The 22,319-nt window shown below is 43.4% G+C and overlaps 2 protein-coding genes across 5 annotated transcripts in view; one reads left to right on the top strand and one right to left on the bottom strand.

Annotated features, from left to right (window-relative positions):
• The window catches only part of LOC139535720 (voltage-gated potassium channel subunit beta-2-like), a 166,313-nt gene that overhangs the window by 42,515 nt on the left and 101,479 nt on the right, over positions 1–22,319 (top strand). For 2 of the 4 annotated variants that reach the window (XM_071335439.1, XM_071335438.1), the window contains exon 3: positions 2,596–2,637. The exons of the other annotated variants lie outside the window; for them this stretch is intronic. In XM_071335439.1, coding sequence (XP_071191540.1) covers positions 2,596–2,637 — 42 coding nt within the window. The remainder of the gene's footprint in view (positions 1–2,595; positions 2,638–22,319) is intronic. 4 annotated transcript variants of the gene reach the window in all.
• Positions 620–19,265, bottom strand: LOC139535722 (small ribosomal subunit protein bS16m-like). The gene is made up of 4 exons (XM_071335445.1): positions 19,139–19,265; positions 18,292–18,558; positions 17,212–17,421; positions 620–929 (listed from the first exon to the last, which is right to left on the bottom strand). The coding sequence occupies exons 1-3, from the start codon at positions 19,149–19,151 to the stop codon at positions 17,300–17,302; spliced, it is 402 nt and encodes a 133-aa protein (XP_071191546.1). The 5' UTR covers positions 19,152–19,265; the 3' UTR covers positions 620–929; positions 17,212–17,299.

The following is a 22,319-nucleotide window of genomic DNA, read 5'->3' as shown; positions in this document are numbered from 1 at the left end:
TTTTACCTGTACATTTTTTTTGCCAATGTTTATTTTACACATTTTTACCACTTTCTTGCCGGTATTCACTTTTTATACATCCCGTAGGGTTTCGTTAGCCCTTAACTGCCGGCTTTTGGCCGATTAAATAAATGAAAAGCCGCTAAATTAAATTGTAGCCTGCCAAATTGTCCAGGGCTGCCCTGCTGTTGAGGGTAGATAGAGAGGGAGAGAGGAGCCTTGGCCTAGGTTATTGTTCAATGCGAAGATGGAGACTATTTTTCATTGGCGTAAAATGAAAGTTCGAGAATTTGCCTATAGTGAAAAGCCTACAAGGCAGGGCTCCAGACTGCGACCATTTAGTTGCATGTTGCCACCCTGTGACTTGGAGTGCGAGTAATAAAAGGTATCGGTCACATAGGTGCGTGCTTCACATTCAAAACGTCCTATTTTTTAGGAGGCTGCAAAACATCCAATTTTTTTGGGAGGCTAAAACCATGATTTGGTCAAACAGTAAATTACATTATCCTCATGAGTCCTGTAATGAATATTTCTGCCTGCCTGCCTGCCCATGTACTTGTTTCACTGGGTGTCAGAGTCTATCTAAAAGATAGCGAAGGAGTCAGGCGCAGGACACAGATAAGAGTAACAATCACTGATTTACTCAATCCAAAACGTAACAAAATCCCGTTCCAAACAAGGACAAAACAGGACTCAAAATACAACACACTGGAATACACAAAAGACAATCACGCACAAAACAGAAAGGGAAACCAGAGGGTTAAATAAGGAACATAATTATGAGATGGGAACCAGGTGTGTAAACAGAAAAAACAAAAGGAAAAATGAAACATGGATCGGTGGCGGCTAGAAAGCCGGTGACGTCGACCGCCGAACGCCGCCCGAACAAGGAGAGGGAACAACTTCGGTGGAAGTCGTGACACTGGGGCCTGCGAAAGAAAAGTGTTCTGATTGTACAACATAAAAAAATCTAATTGCGGGGTAAACACAGTTATCCTGATGTCACAGATGGAGAGAGGATGTTCTCAGCTTTCTGTAGGTATACTTTTATTTCTCAACTATCAATTTTGAGATCAATAGCAACTATTTTACAAACTAGGTATTTGATATGGCTTTGAGATACTGAGCGCGCAAAATTACATTGGCCATTGGGTTGCATTGGCCACAATGGGCGGTAGGCTACAACTGCGAAGTTGTTTTGGGGGGGTGTGTACGTTAGATTAATACATGGCTACTAGCAGTGGGTATTATCTCAAGTTAGTGATCTAGCTAATGTGTTTTGAGTTTCCACTTACTCAGGTGATGAATTAGCCCCAAATAACAATATGCCTATGATGTTAGAGCACAAAGATATGCAGACAAATTCATCTCTATTGAACAAAAACATCTAAAAATGATGGAGCCCTATTTTAACTGTAAAATATAACAACAATAAGAAATATTTCCACATAAAATGCATGACAATCACTGGATTAGATTGCACATTAAAATCCATTGTAATAAATGGCCTGAATTGATGCGATAACGATAAATAGAACGACAAGTTTCTAACAATGTGCAACATTATTATAATTGTTTTGTTGGTATAAGCGTTTATCCCGCTTACACTACTGTTGCCAATGAAAACAGTATGAAAGCACACATTTACCGGTATAAATAAAACATTTTCATTTATATTTTCATAAGCGAATTCATAATTTCTCATATTTTGGTTGCTATAGAAGTCTTTCGTTCGATTAGTTGTATGTTTTGCCTTATCGCCAGTTTTGCCTTCTCGCCAGTTTTGCCTTCTCGACAGTAATGCATTACTTATCGTAATAAACAATATCAAAACAATGCCTGCGATAATTGATCGGTATGGTCAGTGTCCATAATTGTAGGTTTATCGTCCCAGCTCTACTGCATAGCAACCATTATTTGATTGCACAGCAACCATATTTTCCCCAGACTATTTCCTCAGGTGGAATGATAAAATCGTATGAATTTACTTATCAAAATTAAACTGTTTTTGAAAATATGTCAGTCATTGTTTTAATTTGTTGGTAACCGGTTTATAAAAGCAATAATGCACCTGGGTGTATGCGTTGCGTTGTTCCTATGAACAACTCTTAGCCATGGTATGTTGGCCATATACCACACCCCCTCAGGACTTATTGCTTAATTATAACACCAATCGCAAGGGAGAGAATTTTGATGCTTCAGAAATCTCTGCAATCTCTTTTCCCTGTCTATTTCAATCTTTGCCCTTCCCTTCATTTAATATAAAATTGCTTGATATGCGTTCTGCACTCTATAGTATTTTTCCAAGGCAGCTGTGCTCTATGGGTTTCCTCAGAGGTCTCTGTGTGGTTTGCATGCATGACAGATTCACAGATGTACCTCAGATGTCTGAGTGTCAGTGATGGTATTTGGGGTCCAGTTCGTTGCTTGATACACTGAGCTTTCCTATTCCCTGTGAAATGAGGCTTTGTTCTTGCATGCAGCATGTCTTTTACTATGTTGTTCCCCTTACTCTCTTGTGGTTTACGGTCCCCTCCCTTCAGCTACATGTTCATCTAAGCTGTACTCTCTCTTCCTCTCTTCCGCTGACCTCAGCGCACGCTATGGGAGCCCTAAACGACAGCTGCAGTTCTACAGGTATCTCTCTCTCTCTCTCTCTCTCTCTCTCTCTCTCTCTCTCTCTCTCTCTCTCTCTCTCTCTCTCTCTCTCTCTCTCTCTCTCTCTCTCTCTCTCTCTCTCTCTCTCTCTCTCTCTCTCTCTCTCTCTCTCTCTCTCTCTCTCTCTCTCTCTCTCTCTCTCTCTCTCTCTCTCTCTCTCTCTCTCTCTCTCTCTCTCTCTCTCTCTCTCTCTCTCTCTCTCTCTCTCTCTCTCTCTCTCTCTCTCTCTCTCTCTCTCTCTCTCTCTCTCTCTCTCTCTCTCTCTCTCTCTCTGCCTACTGTGGAACCTGGCACTGCCTGCTTTCCTATACTTATCTATGTCAATCTGTATCATCCTTTACCAGTCACTGTTGGCCGAGCTAGTAGCCTGATTTTATCTTTGCTGGACACCACATTGTGCTGTTCGCAATGTTGTTCAGAGGCCATATTTGTAGTCTGCATTCCACTCAGCCCAAGACTTTCAAATAGGTATCAAAGTTTTGCATCTAAAAGTGACCTAATACTTTGGTTTCTTGTACTGTACTCAGCCCAGTCCAGTAGTGGGCTATAAGGGTTGTATGTCTTCCTGCTGTTTCAGAGGGGGATCATGTTTTATGGGCTGATCTGGTTATAATACCCCGGACACTGTGGATGCAGGCCAGGGTAATGAGCTCTCTATCAGATTTTGATCTCCAAAACTTCCCTTGCACATTTCTGTCCTTTTATAAGTGTCCCGCTGCTGCCTTGACTCAGAGGGGATCGATCATGGCTTCACACGCTCTCTGTCTGTCTCGCACAGACTGGCTAGAAGTGTGATGGGACACTAAATGGACATGGATGTTTTTTGTGTGTTGACCTTATGTAATCTGAGAACTTTTGATGCATATTTGAGTATGCTATAATGTTTCCCAAGTAGGGTGTCTTCAGCACGCATTCAGTTATATCAAGTTTTTAACCCAGTTAAAAAACCACATAGTTTTTGTGGTTTCATAAATGTTTATTTCTGTTTTCTGGGAGGCCTGGGATTCTAGCAGGATGGTAGTTAAGTACAGTGGAAAATACCACACGGTTAATAATCTAATACACTCACTGGTCAGTTTATTAGGTACACCCATCTAGTACCGGGTCAGGTGTACCTAATAAATTGTATATGCCATTTTGCGGACACTTTTATCCAAATCGATTTACAGTCATGCATGCATGCCTTTTATGTATGGTTGGCACCAGCGGGAATCAAACCCATGAGCCTTGTCGTTATAAGCGCCATGCACTACTGACTGAGACACATACTGTAGGACCACATAGTTGCTGCTTTGTTACACTGGTCAAGTAAGACAAAATCACCTCAGCACAATAACACTTTGAGAACAGCATTGGGTGTTTATGTTGCAGTTCATGCTTCGTTATGTCTGGCCATTAGATATCTCAGTCTGTGATGATGATGTAGTCTGGTAGTATTGCGGTCAAGAGGTCACAAGATATGGCGGTTTAATGTTTACAATTTTATACAGCAAGAGGCTTTTAGTATTTCCATCTCTGAACCTCCGTAACCCTTTTACTGTGTCCAGGGGAATTAGGATTTTCCTGTCCGTCGACCCCAAACCTTTCATGTACTCTGTCACTCTGGTATTGATCCAGAAAAATAGGTATTGCAAATGCCGTCTCTTCAACTTTGAGTTTGATACTCCATCAGCACGTACTTCTGGGTTTGCTCAAGTGTCATTGTTTTACTCTCTCATATATCAAATGTGTGTGTAGTACTGTGTAGTGATCCTGATCTTGCTCAGGTGTTATCTTTTCGATATGTATTGCAAAAGATTTCTGACTGGGTGTTTTGGGTGGGCATTTGTGAATAACTTTTTTTCCTGTGTTTGCCCAAACACTTGCTTGGAGACAGTAGATGGCACATTATTTTGTTACAGATCAGTTATAGCCTGACATGTAGCCTAGTCTACCAGAGGTATGATGACTGCTAGACATCCAGACCTCTCCTCATGGCTGACCCTCTGCAGCTGGTGTATTTAAGGGCTACAGTACTTTGACCTGAATACACCAGGTCCTTCTGAGACAGATGTGGAAGAATAGAGCCAGAATAGATCCAATGTACTGTAGCTGAGGTTTTCAGTAATGTAGGCAGTAGAATCCTGTGGTGTAGACTGTACTTGTGTGTGTGCGTGCGTGTGTGTGTGTGTGTGTGTGTGTAAACACACTCAGGCCTCATTATGTTCTGCATGCCTCTTAGTATTCCTTCCCGTGGAACATCAATCTGAGGCTTTTAGCACAAAAGCTTCTGCGAATAATGGCTGATCTTCTACCTGATATTATTTGCTGCGGTTAGCAGAAACAAGCCGGGGCACTAAATGAAAAATGGATTTCCTCCATGAGATCTAACAGTAGGGGGGGGGGTGGTATAGGGCAGCGTAAATGAGGTGGGAGGGCACTTTCTCATCCACTAATTGGTTTAGACACTTCCTAGTAAGACACTCCCAGTTTGGGTGGACCTGCTGCATTGCTACAGGCAGTGTGTTTATAAGAGCAGGCTGGCACCTACGACCCCTCATGAGCCGACCACCTAGAAATCGGGTGAGTTTAAGCAAAGACCATCAACCACTGCTTGGGTGTGTTTGAGTATACTGTGTGTGAGGTGTGGTGGCTGGATGAGTGTGTGTTTGTATAGTCTGGAGCGGATGCATGCTGCCTGGCCTCTCGGTCTCTACGGGTGGTGGAGTCCACTGGACTGGGAGGACAGGGAAAGCTGGAGAACTGGAAGAAACCTACGCCCTTGATGGCAAACATGGACAGACTTCAGGACTATTCATCCCTGATCATAGAATCAACCACATGGCTGTTTTGGGGTAATAGAGATGTTGTGAAGCAGTGTCCCATCATGCACTAGTGACTCCTATGGCGGGCAGTGTATGCTGACACGGTCGCCAGGTGTACGGTGTTTCCTCTGACACATTGGTGCTTCTAAGTTAAGCAGGCATTGTGTCAAGAAGCAGTGCAGCTTGGCTAGGTTGTTTTTCGTAGGATGCATAGCTCTTGACCTTTGCCTCTCACGAGTCCATACGGGAGTTGCAGTGATGAGACAAGACTGTAACTACCAATTGGATACCATGAAATTGGGGAGAGAAAAAATATATAATTGTATGTGTCAGTCAATAGACTTTTATGGGATCACAAACCGTTTGCCTTCGGACTTCCTTTGTAGACCTACAGGGCAACATTTCCTGTGTCTCAGGTGCTGTAGTGCTTACTGTGTTTGTAGTGAACTAAGGCAGTGATGACAGGTTGACAGAACTCCCAGGCTGAAATGGCTAATTTGTCCAAAATTGACATTAGAAATATTACACAGTTGCACTTTGAAAGGTTCTTGTTTAGTGTTTGACCAGAGCGAGGATGTAAGTTTAAAATAGTAATTTGAAACGCTTTACTTGAGATGCTTTACTTGCACTTTTTGGTTGGCTGTAGACTATGGACTGTAGACTATGGACCAATAGTTTAATGTTTCTTATTGTTCTGCATTTATTTAAATTGATGTGAAATATGTTGCTTGACTTATCAATTCAAGTCTGCCCTGGCCCCTGGTGCATGTCAATGTCTCCTCCTCGTCCTGCTGTCTCTTATGCAGATATGCCTCTCGCATGTGTCCTCTGGTCCTGCTCCTTAGTTAACCACAAGGTGGTCACCTGAATGCACCCGATCAGTTTTACCCTGCCATTGTGTGCCTGTCATGGGGGGCGGTGCCGTGACTCTGATTACACCATGCATGGCTGTGTGGTACTGCTACCCCGAGCAGAGCAGGAGAGCTCTTTCTTATGGGAGAAGTCAGGTGCTATTTAAGGAGGTGGCCATGTCCTGGTGGCTTCTAGCTCCGTCCCGGCCCCACTTTTCTTTTTCACTGAGCGGTGGGTTGCTGCGGCGACAGCAGGAGTAGGTGGGATGTTTGCGGGAGGGATGACAGGAGGTCAGCCCCCCGGGGTGGCAGTTAGGTGTCAATCCATGTACACTCATTCCGAAAACCTACAGATCCCCAGACCCGCCGGGCAGGGCAGTGGGATACGGAAAAGCAGCAGCGGCGGCAGTGGCAAGATGCTGTCCATGTCATACAGCGAGAGCATGCGGAGCGGCATCAGCCACTACCACTCGGACCAGGGCCTGAACCTACCTCGGCCCACCGACCCAGGGGAGCTGAGGCGCCTCAGGGAGCAGAGGCATGCTGCTGAGGTCAAGAATATGGAGGACTTCCTTAAGATGAACGGCCTGGTCCTGGAGGAGTGTGTGTCCCACCAGACTGGCATGAAGTACAGGTAAGGACCAGGGCACACCTGGAGAGACCTGGGAGACTCAGACTGGTTGGGGCTGGGTAGCTGAGACCTAAATCGTGGCTGAGATTGGGCAGTTCAGACTGGTTTTGGGCTGAACAGGTAGCAGGGTGTATTAGCACGCAGCAGAGTGCAGCAGGGTGTATGAACAGAGATGGGGACAGGCATGGGGTGTGAGAGGTTCAGTGGAACACCTGAGGCTCAGGCAGAATGGAATTGTGTAGCCTACCTTGTCTCAGTGTGCTAAGGTACTGCTTAGGTGATAGCTGTTCACTGAAAAAGGCAGGCAGCGTTTCTCAACCAGTCGAAGTCATGAATCAGCTGGCATCATTTGTATGGATATATACAAAGAAATGTAAATTGAAAAAAGGTCAAACGAAACTAAATGCAGCTAGTTTTCAGTCTTCCCAGCTTCAGTTTGTAGTTATTGTGTTAGTTGTGTTGTTGGCTAGCTTCTCTGAAGAACAGTGTCCTGACGAGGGAGCACATTTTCTATGCCTGGTGAAATCGTACCTCATTAGCTCATTGTTATGGATGTATCCAAATAAATGTCACTAGAAAACAGCTTAAACAAATGCAAATGCAGCTACTTTGTTGTTATTCTAGCTGCACTGTTTGACGTGACTGTAAGTTAGCCGTAGTTGGCAAGCTAGCAAGCAAGGGATAAGAACGTCGCCAGCCAGTATGACAATGGAACATTTAGAAACGGACGACTAGGTCACGTTTCTGGCAACCGAACCGAACGAACGACGAACGCACAAATGACCAGTTGGCTTGGGTAGCAACCCTAGATTTGTGTCGGGACTATATCTTGTCGAAAGATAGTATGAATAAATTCATCAAAATAGCATTTTTAAAGAAAATATGTCAATCATTATTTGAATATGTTGGTAACCCTTGGTATAAAAGTGAAAATGCCCTTGAAGCCGGTGTCTCGGGCCTAACAACACCCGTGCCAATATATCCTCCAAACACAGCCTTCTTGGGCATTATCATTTAAGTATAGGTTAACTAATGTTGCATTAGTGATGTGTTGCTGTTTGCCACCGTCCTCAGTGCAATGTTAGACTGTCCTCTGGACAGAAGGCTCTTACTCCATGGTACTGGCTCTCGTTTTATTTTAATCATCTAGGTCGCTAGCATATTTGCCCAACAAGATGGGAAGGACATACTGTTCCATAAGGATTTACCTGGCCCGTTAAATCTCCCTCAAAGTTGTACCCCTTGATCAGACTCTGCTGAGATCATCCTTCTCTCTCTCGCTCCTCTTCACCACTCTCTCTGTTAGACAAATAGTCACATTACACTGTTCTGAGAAGATACCTTTACCATGTGATAACCTACAACCATACATACGTGTCTTACTCAGTCACACGTGCCCTAATCCTAGACTCTGCGGAGTCTCCAACAACTGGATGTTCCGGTTTTCAGAGGAAATGGAAAGAGCGCATGGGACGTGACTTCTCCTTTTGGACGACACTCCATATGAACTCCTCCTCCACATTTACTGGATTGGTTGAACAGTGCAGAAGAGAACCTCCCCCGACAGTTGTTTTCTTCTCATCAAAACCAGTATGTAGGGGATCTAGTTTCAGGCGTTTCTTTTACGCCTGCTACGTTACTCTAACCCTAACACTAACCTTGACTGTCACAAGAGTAGGTGATATGGTCCTGAGATGCCTGGATGATGAATATTGAATGCATTGCATCTTGAGTGTCAGCACTGTCAGGTATAATAATGTGTGCAGGACGAAGCCATCTGACAGAAGTGTGGTCAACATCCTCAAACAATGAGGAGAGGAGGCCTCTTCATCACTGCATTGTCACTAATGAGATGACAAGGTCTGCAGAGCAGGGGTAGCCTACCTGCTGTTGTTTTGACCCAGTGCATGGATGGCTGTTTTGTCTGAAGACAGGTCTAGCAGCTGTTGTTTTGACGATGGGCAGGGATCTGGTTAGATTCAGTTGGTAGAGCATGGCACTTGCAACGCCAGGATTGTGGGTTCTATTCCCAGGGCCACCAACACATAAAAATGTAAGTCACTTTGGATAAAAGCATCTACTAAATGGCTTATATATATTATTACACAAGGAACTGCCAAAATAAAAGAAACACCAACACAAAGTGTCTTAATAGGGCATTGGGCCACCAGGAGCCAGAACGGTTTCCCTGCACCTTGGCATAGATGTTGCAAGTGTATGGAACTCTATTGGAGGGATGCAACACCATTCTTCCACATTTGGTGTTTTGTTGATGGTGGTGGAAAACGCTGTCTCAGGCGCCGCTCCAGAATCTCCCATAAGTGTTCAATTGGGTTCAAATCAAATCAAACTTTATTAGTCACATGCGCTGAATACAACATGTGTAGACCTTACTGTGAAATGCTTACTTACAAGCCCTTAACCAACAGTTCAATTCAATAAAGAGTTAAGAAAATATTTACCAAATAAATTAAAGTAAAAAATTATAAAAAGTAACACAATAAAATAACAATAAAGAGGCTATATACAGGGGGTACCGGTACGGAGTCAATGTGCAGGGGTACAGGTGGTTGAGGTAATTTGTACATGTAGGTAGGGGTGAAGTGGGTGTGCATAGATAATAAACAGTGTAGCAGCAGTGTACAAAACACTGGGGGGGTTGTTAATGTAAATAGTCCAGTGGCCATTTGATTAATTGTTCCGCAGTCTTATGGCTTGGGGATAGAAGCTGTTAAGGAGCATTTTGGTCCTAGACTTGGCGCTCCGGTACAGCTTGCCGAGCGGTAGCAGAGAAAACAGTCTATGACTTGGGTGACTGGTGTCTTTGCCAACTTTTTGGGCTTTCCTCTGACACTGCCTATTATACAGGTCCTGGATGGCAGGAAGCTTGGCCCCAGTGATGTACTGGGCCGTACACACTACCCTCTGTAGACCAGGCGGTGATGCAACCTGTCAGGATGCTCTCGATGGTGCAGCTGTAGAACTTTTTGAGGATCTGCGGACCCATGCCAAGTCTTTTCAGTCTCCTGTGAGGGGAAAGGTGTTGTCATGCCCTCTTCACGAATGTCTTGGTGTGTTTGGACTAGAGGTCGACCGATTATGATTTTTCAACACCGATACCGATTATTGGCGGACCAAAAAAAGCCGATACCGATTAATCGGCCGATTTATAAAAAAAACATTTTTTTATTTTATTTGTAATAATGACAATTACAACAATACTGAATGAACACTTTTATTTTAACTTAATATAATACATCAATAATATCAATTTAGCCTCAAATAAATAATGAAACATGTTCAATTTGGTTTAAATAATGCAAAAACAAAGTGTTGGAGAAGAAAGTAAAAGTGCAATATGTGCCATGTAAAAAAGCTAACGTTTAAGTTCCTTGCTCAGAACATGAGAACATATGAAAGCTGGTGGTTCCTTTTAACATGAGTCTTCAATATTCCATGGTAAGAAGTTTTAGGTTGTAGTTATTTTAGGACTATTTCTCTCTATACCATTTGTATTTCATATATTTTTGACTATTGGATGTTCTAATAGGTGCTTTAGTATTGCCAGTGTAACAGTATAGCTTCCGTCCCTCTCCTCGCCCCTACCTGGGCTCGAACCAGGAACACATCGACAACAGCCACCCTCGAAGCATCATTACCCATCGCTTGCACAGCAAGAGGAACAACTACTTCACGGTCTCAGAGCGAGTGACGTCACCGATTGAAACGCTATTAGCGGCACCCTTCTAACTGGCTAGCCATTTCACATCGGTTACACCAGCTTAATCTCGGGAGTTGATAGGCTTGAAGTCATAAACAGCTCAATGCTTGAAGTACAGTGAAGAGCTGCTGGCAAACGCACGAAAGTGCTGTTTGAATGAATGCTTACGAGCCTGCTGCTGCCTACCACCGCTCAGTCAGACTGCTCTATCAAATATCAAATCATAGACTTAATTATAACATAATAACACACAGAAATACGAACCTCAGGTCATTAATATGAAATCCGGAAACTATCATCATCTCGAAAACAAGACGTTTATTCTTTCAGTGAAATACGGAACCGTTTCGTATTTTATCCAACGGGTGGCGTCCATAAGTCTAAATATTCCTGTTACATTGCACAACCTTCAATGTTATGTCATAATTATGTAAAATTCTGGCAAATTAGTTCCCAACGAGCCAGGTGGCCCAAACTGTTGCATATACCCTGACTCTGCGTGCAATGAACGCAAGAGAAGTTACACAATTTCCCTAGTTTAATATTGCCTGCTAACCTGGATTTCTTTTAACTAAATATGCAGGTTTTAAAAAAGATACTTCTGTTTATTGATTTTAAGAAAGGCATTGATGTTTATGGTTAGGTACATTCGTGCAACGATTGTGCTTTTTCCCAATGCGCTTTTGTTGAATCATCCCCAGTTTGGCGAAGTTGGCTGTCTTTGTTAGGAAGATATAGTCTTCACACAGTTCAAAACGAGCCAGGCAGCCCAAACTGCTGCATATACCCTGACTCTGTTGCACAGAAAGCAAGAGAAGTGACATAATTTCCCTAGTTAAAATAAATTCACGTTAGCAGGCAATATTAACTAAATATGCAGGTTTAACAAATATATACTTGTGTATTGATTTTAAGAAAGGCATTGATTTTTATGGTTAGGTACACATTGGTGCAACGACAGTGCTTTTTTCACGAATGCGCTTGTTAAATCACCCGTTTGGCGAAGTAGGCTATGATTCAATGATAAATTAACAGGCACCGCATCGATTATATGCAACGCAGTACAGGCTAGATAAACTAGTGATATCATCATCCATGTGTAGTTAACTAGTGATTATGTTAAGATTGATTGTTTTTTTATATGATACGTTTAATGCTGGCTAGCACCTTACCTTGGCTCCTTGCTGCACTCGCATAACAGGTAGCCAGCCTGCCACGCAGTCTCCCCGTGGAGTGCAATGTAATCGGCCATGATCGGTGCCCAAAAATGCCGATTATCGATTGTTATGAAAACTTGAAATCGGCCCTAATTAATCGGCCATTCAGATTAATCGGTCGACCTCTAGTTTGGACCATGATAGTTGCTGATGTTGACACCAAGGACATGAAACTCTCGACCCGCTCCACTACAGCCCTGTCGATGAGAATGTGGACGTGCTCGGTCCTCCTTTTCCTGTAGTCCACGATCAGCTCCTTTGTCTTGCTCACATTGAGGCAGAGGTTGTTGTCCTGGCACCACATTGCCAGGTCTCTGACCTCCTCCGTATAGGCTGTCTCATCGTTGTCGTGTTAAGGCCTACCACCGTTGTGTCGTCAGCAAACTTAATAATGGTGTTGGAGTCGTGTTTGGCCACGCAGTCATGGGTGAACAAGGAGTACAGTAGGGGACTAAGCACACACCACTGAGGGGCCCCAGTGTTGAGGATCAGCGTGGTAGACGTGTTGTTGCCTACCCTCACCACCTGGGGGCGGCCGTCAGGAAGTCCAGGATCCAATTGCAGAGGAAGGTTTTTAGTCCCAGGGTCCTGAGCTTTGTGGGCACTATGGTGTTGAACGCTGAGCTGTAGTCAATGAACAGCATTCTCATATACGTTTTCCTTTTGTCCAGGTGGGAAAGGGCAGTGTGGAGTGTGATTGAGATTGCGTCATCTGTGGATTTGTTGGGGCATTATGCGAATTGGAGTTGGTCTAGGGTATCTGGGAGGATGCTGTTGATGTGAGCCATGCCCAACTTTTCAAAGCACTTCATGGCTACTGGCGTGAGTGCTACGGGGCGGTAATCATTTAGGCAGGTTACCTTCGCTTCCTTGGGCACAGGGACTATGGTGGTCTGCTTGTAACATGTAGGTATTACAGACTGGATCAGGGAGAGGTTGAAAATGTCAGTAAAGACACTTGCCAGTTGGTCCACGCATGCTTTGAGTACACGTCCTGGTAATCCATCTGGCCCCGCGGCTTTGTGAATGTTGACCTGTTTAAAGGTCTGGCTCACATCGGCTACTGAGAGCGTTATCACACAGTCATCCAGAACAGCTTTGCTCTCATGCATGCTTCAGTGTTGCTTGCATCAAAGCGAGCATAAAAGGCATTTGGCTCGTCTGGTAGGCTTGCGTCACTGGGCAACTCGCGTCTGGGTTTCCCTTTGTAGTCTGTAATATTTTTCAAACCCTACCACATCCAACGTGCGTCAGAGCCGGTGTAGTGGAATTCAATCTTAATCCTGTATTGACGCTTTGCTTGTTTGATGGTTCTTATAATGGTCCGGATTAGTGTCCCGCTCCTAGAATGCGGCAGCTCTAGCCTTTAGCTCGATGCGGATGTTGACCTGTAATCCATGGCTTCTGGTTGGGATATGTACGTACGGTCATTGTGAGGACGACGTCTTCGATGCACTTATTGATGAAGCCGATGACTGATGTGGTATACTCCTCAATGCCATCGGAAGAATCCCGGAACATATTCCAGTCTGTGCTAGCAAAACAGTCCTGTAGCGTAGCGTCCGCGTCATCTTACCACTTCCGGAAGTCACTGGTCCTTCCTGCTTGTAAGCAGGAATCAGGAGTATAGAATGAGGGTGAGTGCGAGCTTTGTATGTTTTTCTGTGCGTGGAGTAAAGGTGGTCTATAGTTTTTTTCCCTATGGTTGCACATGCTGGTAGAAATTAGGTTTGCCTGCATTAAAGTCCCCGGCTACTAGGATTGCTGCTTCTGGATGATTACTTGATTACTTATGGCCTTACACAGCTGGTTGAGTGCAGTCTTAGTTCCAGCATCGGTTTGTGGTGGTAATAATAATATAGATGAGAACTCTCTTGGTAGATAGTGTGGTCTACAGCTCATCATAAGGTACTCTATCTCAGGCGAACAATACCTCGAGACTTCTTTAATATTTGACATCGCGCACCAGATGTTATTGATAAATGTACACACACCCCCACCCCTTGTTTAACTAGATGTAGCTTCTCTGTCCTGCCGGTGCATGGAAAATCCCGCCAGCTCTATATTATCCGTGTCGTCATTCAGCCACGACTCGGTGAAACATAAGATATTAAAGTTACAGTTTTTAATGTCCCGTTGGTAGGATAATCTTGATCGTAGATCATCCATTTTATTTTTCAATTATTGCACGTTGGCCAATAGAACGGATGACGGGGGGTATACTCACTTGCCTATGAATTCTCAGCAGGCAGCCCAACCTTTTTCTCCGTCTTTTCTTAATGCAACCGCTGTGTCAGATTTCAAAAAAACTTTACGGAAAAAGCACACCATGCAATAATCTGAGTACGGCGCTCAGAGACCAAAACAGCCAAAAAGATATCCGCCATGTTGTGTAGTCAACATTAGTCAGAAATAGCATTATAAATATTCACTTACCTTTGATGATCTTCATCAGAATGCACTCCCAGGAATCCCAGTTCCACAATAAATGTTTGATTTGTTCGATAAAGTTCATCATTTATGTCCAAATACCTTCCGTTTGGTCCAGCCGAAAGGTCAGACGAAAAGTCCAAAAAGTTCCATTACAGTCCGTAGAAACATGTCAAGCTAAGTATAGAATCAATCTTTAGGATGTTTTTAACATAAATCTTCAATAATGTTCCAACCGGAGGATTCCTTTGTCTGTAGAAAAGCAATGCAATGCGAGCTACCTCTCACATGACCACGCGTCACGAGCTCAAAGCATTCTGCCAGACCTCTGACTCATTCCCCTCTCATTCGGCCTCACTTCAAAGTAGAAGCCTCAAACAAAGTTCTAAAGACGGTTGACATCTAGTGGAAGCCTTAGGAAGTGCAACATGACCAATATCCCACTGTATCTTCAATAGGGAATGAGTTGAAAATTGACCAACCTCAGATTTCCCACTTCCTGGTTGGATTTTTCTCAGGTTTTTGCCTGCCATATGAGTTCTGTTATACTCACAGACATCATTCAAACAGTTTTAGAAACTTCAGAGTGTTTTCTATCCAAATATACTAATAATTTGCATATATTAGCAACTGGGACTGAGTAGCAGGCAGTTTACTCTGGGCACCTTATTCATCCAAGCTACTCAATACTGCCCCCCTGTCACCAAGAAGTTAACACAAATGACGGACATTTATGACCCCTTCCCGAGAAAGCAGTATATCCTTCTCATCGGACTCGTTAAATAAAAAATCTTCTTCCAGTTCGAGGTGAGTAATCGCTGTCCAGAAGTTATTTTCGGTCATAAGAGACGGTAGCAGCAACATTATGTACAAAATAAGTTAAACAAATAAGTTCCAAACAATGCGAAAAAGTGAACAAAAAAGCACAGGTGGTTAGGAGCACGTAAAAACGTCAGCCATCCCCTCCGGTGCCATTCTGTTGATCTGGTGACTGAGATGGCATATGGCTTAAATCGTTTTCATGCTCATCAAATCATTCAGTCACCATTCGTGCCCTGTGGATGGGGGCATTGTCATCCTATGGGGGCATAGCCATGGTAGCCAAAATAATAGCCTGCCCCGCATTTTTATACATGACCCTAAGCATGATGGGATGTTACTTGCTTAAATAACTCAGGAACCACACCTGCGTGGAAGGACCTGCGTTCAATATACTTTGTATCCCTTATATACTCAAGTGTTTCCATTATTTTGGCAGTAACCTGTATATGGCTAGTCTGAAGTCCAGGAATACTGCTGTTGTTTTGACTAAGGTAAGGGATGGTTGCTGTCTGTTGTCAGGGTTCAGAGGCAGGTGGGTGCAGTTAATAACAGACAGGGTGACTACTGTTGTCTCCAGGCAGTGTTGTGTGTCATTGACATTGGCAGACTGCTGGGCCCATTGTTGCCTGTGCTGTAAAGCTCACTCACTGTTCCGTGGCGGGCTGACTGATATACAGCATTGTGATGGGGCAGGTAAGAGGGAGTCAGGTTAGGTTACAAGGAGCTCTATGGTGCTTTTACCATATTCAAACAGCCAGAGTCCCTCTGTCCTCTGCAGTCTATTGTCATTTTTCTCTAGTCATCCATGATACGTTTGGTTCGTTCTAGTCAGTGTGCATACACAATAAAGGGCTTAGTCAGGGGTTTACAGTTCAGTGTGTATATATAAACAATAAAGGGCTTAGTCTGGTTTACGGTACAGTATGTATCAACTGGTGTTTGTTTCTCACAGAAACAATACCTGATCTGTTGAAGAGTAACCCAGCTAGCTCTTGTATCCTCATCAGTGTACAATTCTGTAATTAGGGCTGCAATTGGGTCAGCATCTACATGGAACTTCCGACTCCACTCATCATTATTTCAGGTCTGTGGTCAGAGGCAAAGTAACAATACTATTGAGCTGTTCTGCCTGACAGGCTGCTACACCACATTGCGCTAGTGACCTGTGACATGAGTCCATGAGACATGGACAGATACAGGTAACTGCCAAAATAAAGGAAACACCAACATAAAGTGTCTGGAACTCTATTGGAGGGATGCGACACCATTCAGATCTTAGCAATTCCATCATTTGGTGTTTTTGTTGATGGTGGTGGAAAATGATGGTTCTCAATCAGGGACAGCTGTCTATTGTTGTCTCTGATTGGGAACCATACTTAGGTAGCCTTTTTTTCCCACCTGTCTTTGTGGGAAGTTGACTTTTGTTTAGGGCACATAGCCTGTAGCTTCACGGTTTGTTTTTGTAGTGTTTGTTGTTTTGTTCGGCGTCATTTTTATTAATAAAGGAAAATGTACGCTCACAACGCTGTACCTTGGTCCTCCTCTTTCAACAGCCGTGACAAGGACCTTATTTTGGCCATTATTTTGGCTAACATGGGTATGCCCACATAGGATGACAGTGGTCACTGAATGGTTTGATGAGCATGAAAACAATGTAAACCATATGCCATGGCCGTCTAGTGACAGATCTCAACCCAATTGAACACATATGGGAGATTCTGGAGCGGCGCCTGAGACAGCATTTTCCACCACCATCAACAAAAACACCAAATGATGGAATTGCTAAGATCTGAATGGTGTCGCATCCCTCCAATAGAGTTCCAGACACTTTATGTTGGTGTTTGCTTTATTTTGGCAGTTACCTGTATCTGCAAAGGAGAATTCCTTTGTCTGTAGAAATGCGATGGAGCGCAGCTAACTCTCACGTGAGCAAGCGTGATCAGCTCATGCCAGACCCCTGACTCAATCCGCTCTTATTCTCTCATCCTTCACAGTAGAAGCATCAAACAAGGTTCTAAAGACTGTTGACATCTAGTGGAAGCATTAGGAAGTGCAATATGACCCCATAGACACTAACCTTTTGGGAGGAGAATGGCATTTATAGCTGTCCTTCATGTACAGTAACCACATCCTGCTATGCTTGACAGTCCCCCACGCTCCAGCTCTCATAGTTCCTGCTGCTTAACTCCATCTTCTGGAGCTGCTTCCTCTGCTAGTTCTGCCAGGGCCCTGTGACGCTCTGTTTCTGTCACCGTCATGGGATGCAGGGGGAAGAACCCAGCCAGTCCTACAGGAACAGACATGGGGTTAACAGTATCTTAGACCACATAGATTCCCAGGTAGCATTGAGACTTAATTGGAAGTATTGATTACATTTAAAAGTATACTACACTGAACAAAGTGTTGGTGTTGGTCCCATGTATCATGAGCTAAAATTAAAGTTCCCAGAAATGTAGCATATGCACAAAAAGCTTCTTTCTCTTAAATTTTGCTTAACAGCATCATCATCATAACACAGGTGCCCCTTGTGCTGGGGACAATAAAAAGTCACTCTAAAATGTGCAGTTTTGTCACGCTGACTGCAGTAATGTCCAGCAGAGCTGTTGCCAGAGAATTGAATGTTCATTTCTCTGCCATAAGCCGCCTCCAAAGTCGTTTTAGAGAATTTGGCAGTACATCTAACCGGCCTCACAACCCCAGAGCATGTGTATGGCGTCATGTGGGTGAGTGGTTTGTTGATGTCAACGTTGTGAACAGAGCGCCCCATGGTGGCGGTGGGGTTATGGTATGGGCAGGCATAAGCTACGGACAACAAACAAAATTGCATTTTATCGATGGCAATTTGAATGCACAGAGATAACGTGACGAGATCCTGAGGCCAATTATCGTGCCATTCATCCGCCGCCATTACCTCATGTTTCCCAGTCATGTGAAATCCATAGATTTGGACCTAATGAATTTATTTCAATTGGCTGATTTCCTTACATAAACTGTAACTCAGTAAAATCGTAAAAATTGTTGCGTTTATATTTTGGTTCAGTATAGTTAGTTTATGAACCTGTGATTTAGTGTCTTTTCCATGATGTAGGCCTTACACTGGTCGTTTCAATAAACCTGTAAAGTGTGTGTTGTCATGGTGAGGGTAGAGGGAACACACCTAGAAGTTTGGCCACAGGCTTCGTTGGATGTGCACCGCAGCCCATCCAGTACTTGATCCTGTCAGAGTTGATGCTGACCAGTTTCTCATTGTAGATGTTTGGCAGGGGGTCATAAGAGCCTAGCTGTTCTATATATTTACTGTCTCGTGCTCGCTTGTTGTAAGCTGCCACAATGCGGTAGAAAGGTCTGTTAGACTGTTTGTGGCCAGCCATTGCCAATCTGATGACAATGTGTCCTCCATGGTACGTCTTCAGTAGGAAGGATGCTGTAAGGATAATACAACAAAATCAGCATTGTATTGTTTCGTTAAATGGTGAAATTCATATGCAATTAAATTGGCTTAAAAATAGAACAGCATTTGAAGTAGGATGTTTTCGGTCAAAGAGTAAGCAATTAGGGATTGACACTGTTTTTACTGCTTATACACCACAACCGCTCCAATAACACTATGCTGTCTGCAAAATACTTGAATCTGGATCGCCACCCACCGCAACGGTAATTTAACATGGTGGAGCTCTCTTTTAACATAATCTACAATAAATGGGAACACCACACACCCCAACAGTATTTCATGTCTGGACAATAATTAATTAGCAAGTGGCCTTCCCATAATACAAATAACACTCAATGTCTAGCTATTGTGTAGCTATCGGTTGTGAATTGCATGAAATAAACATTACTTATCAGAAACGCCATTTTTATAACTACTAGCTTGCTTTACACCATACTCATGGCTCGTCAACAGTAACGTTAGAGACATTTCCGGCTAGCTAATAAGAGTACCCCAACGTGCTAGTTAGCCCATGTTTACAGCGTTAGTTAAATAGCAACCTGATCATACTTACATAGATGGACCATGTTTAGGTATACCCTGCAAAAGAGGTCAAACGAATATGTAAAAGATCGAAAACGTTTTCAACATTACAGAAAAGAGCACTTCTATTGTCTAATGTGACATTAGTAAGGGTGCAGCCATTTACACACACAAACACACACACACACACACACACACACAGGTGTGGTCAGTTGTGTATAGCACTCAAAGGAATTAAAGTGGCGATTGGCTTACATGTCCTAGAATAGCTAGAACAGCATGGTATCCCTCAGTGCTAACTCTTAATTTACATATGCATTGTGTTGGAAAGTACAGACTGGATGCCAGAACAACACAAAGCAGTCTGTAAAAAGAAACAAAGTATTTTCAGTGTGGGTGTCACAGGTCTCAAGTGTTTCATTTAAAAAGTTCTAGATTGCCTCAAAATGTGCATTTTCCCCAGTCTCACAATAAGGATATAATATCATACTAAGATGTTACTTCTCACAGGTTGTCTGAATTTCTTAAGGGTGGTGGGAATTTGTGGGCTACTAAATTGGCCTCTTTTTCAACTGTATTTTTCATCCATTTCAGGTTTGCTTGGTTGATATGATGACATTGATTGTTAAAAGCCCAGTGCAGCCAAAATTCGGTTTTGCCTGCGTTTTCAAATGAAATTAAATGTTGTTGGTCACATGTACCTAATTCAATTTACCGTGAAATGCTTACTTATGAACCCTTTCCCAACAATACAAAGTTAAAAAGTTAAAAACATATACAAAATAAAAAAGGAAATAGTCACAATAACGAGGCTATATACAAGAAGTACCAGTACCAAGTCAAGGTAGTTGAGGTTATTGAGGTAACATGTCATCTAGCTCTCACAATCTCACTTCTGAATTAGATGTTCATCCATGTTTCCCAAACGTCAAATTTCAAAGTTGTTGCAAATGTCAAATTTGTTTGGGATAGGCTTGAAACACAAATCTAAAAAACAACTTCTATTTCTGGATTCAAACTTGCAACCTTTGGAATCAGATGCCTACTCCCATCTGCCATCCTCATCCACAACACCCTAGCAAAACCACTCACTGTTGCCCCTAGTGGCCAGTTTCTACATCATCTCCCGACATCCTCAGACGTGGATGGAAGTTGAATACTGACTTGTATCACTGGTGACCTGATTGAACATGTACATGTAGGTAGCAGCGTATGTGAAGAGTGTGTGTGTGTGTGTGTGTGTGTGTGTGTGTGTGTGTGTGTTGGAGTGTCAGTGTAGTATGTGTGGGTAGAGTCCAGTGAGTGTGCTTAGAGCCAGCGCAAGAGATTCAGTGGAAAAAAAGGGTATTCATGCAAATAGTCCAGGTAGCCACTTGATTAACTGTACAGCAGTCGTATGGCTTAGGGGTAGAAGCTGTTCAGGAGCCTTTTGGTTCCAGACTTGGCGCTCCGGTACTGCTTGCCGTCCAGTATCAGAGAGAACAGTCTATGACTTGGATGGCTAGAGTCTTTGACAATTTTTTGGGCCTTCCTATGACACCGCCTGGTATAGAGGTCCTGGATTGAAGGGAGCAAGGCCTCAGTGATGTACTGGGCCGTACTCACTATCCTCTGTAGCGCCTTGTGGTCGGATGCCAAGCAGTTGCCATACCAAGCGGTGATGCTGCTTGTCAAGATGCTGTCAATGGTTCAACTGTAAAACGTTAAATATTTTCAGCCTCCTAAGGGGGAAGAGGCATTGTCGTGCCCTCTTCACGACTGTGTTGGTGTGTTTGGACCATGATAGGTCCTTAGTGATGTGGACACCAAGGAACATGAGCTTGGGGGGCACTATGGTGTTGAATGCTGAGCTGTAGTCAATGAACAGCATTCTCACATAGGTGTTCCTTTTGTCCAGTTGGGAAAGGGCATTCTGGAGTTCAATAGGGATTGCATAATCTGTGGATCTTTTGGGGCGGAATGTGAATTGGAGTGTGTCCAGGGTGTCTGTGATGACGGTGTTGATGTGAGCCATGACCAGCCTTTCAAAGCATTTCATGGCTACAGGTGTGAGTGCTAAGTGGAGATAGTCATTTAGACAGGTTACCTTGGCGTTCTTGGGCACAGGGACTATGGTGGTCTGCTTGAAACATGTAGGTATTACAGACGGGATCAGGGAGAGGTTGAATGTTCTGAGTATGTGTCCTGGTAATCCGTCTGAAAGTTAACCTGTTCAAAGGTTTTACTCAGCTACGGAGAGTGTGATCACACAGATGTCCGGAACAGCTGATGCTCTCATGTATGGTTCGGTGTTCCTTGCCTAGAAGCGAGCATAGAAGGCATTTAACTCATCTGGTAGGCTTGCGTCACTGGGGAGCTCGTGGCTAGGTTTCCCTTTGTAATCTGTGATGGTTTGCAAGCCCTGAAACATCCGACGGGCGTCCGAGGTGGTGTAGTACGATTTGATCTTAGTCCTGTATTAATGCTTTGCCTGTTTGATGGTTCGTCAGAGGGCATAGCAGGATTTCTTATAAGCGTCCAGATTAGTATCCCGCTCCTTGAAAGCGGCACCTCTAGCCTTTAGTTTAGTGCAGATGTTGCCTGTAATCCATGGCTTCTGGTTGGGATATGTACAGTTGAAGTCAGAAGTTTACATACACTTAGATTGGAGTCATTAAAACTTGTTTTTCAACCACTCCACAAATGTATTGTTAACAAACTATAGTTTTGGCAAGTCGGTTAGGACATCTACTTTGTGCATGACACAAGTAATTTTCCCAACAATTGTTTACAGACAGATTATTTAACTTATAATTCACTGTATCACAATTCCAGTGGGTCAGAAGTTTACATGACTGTGCCTTTAAACAGCTTGGAAAATTCCAGAAAATTATGTCATGGCTTTAGAAGCTTCTGATAGCTTAATTGACATCATTTTAGTGAATTGGAGGTGTACTTGTGGATGTATTTCAAGGCCTACCTTCAAACTCAGTGCCTCTTTGCTTGACATCATAGGAAAATCAAAAGAAATTAGCCAAGAACTCAGAAGAAAAATTGTAGACCTTCACAAGTCTGGTTCATCCTTGGGAGCAATTTCCAAACGCCTAGAAGGTACCACGTTCATCTGTACAAACAATAGGATGCAAGTATAAACACCATGCGACCATGCAGCCGTCATACCGCTCAGGAAGGAGACTTTCTGTCTCCTAGAGATGAGCATACTTTGGTGCGAA

The sequence above is a fragment of the Salvelinus alpinus genome, chromosome 12, assembly GCF_045679555.1.
Source record: "Salvelinus alpinus chromosome 12, SLU_Salpinus.1, whole genome shotgun sequence".
In the NCBI taxonomy this organism is placed as follows: domain Eukaryota; kingdom Metazoa; phylum Chordata; class Actinopteri; order Salmoniformes; family Salmonidae; genus Salvelinus; species Salvelinus alpinus.
This window is presented reverse-complemented; position numbering and strand designations above follow the sequence as displayed.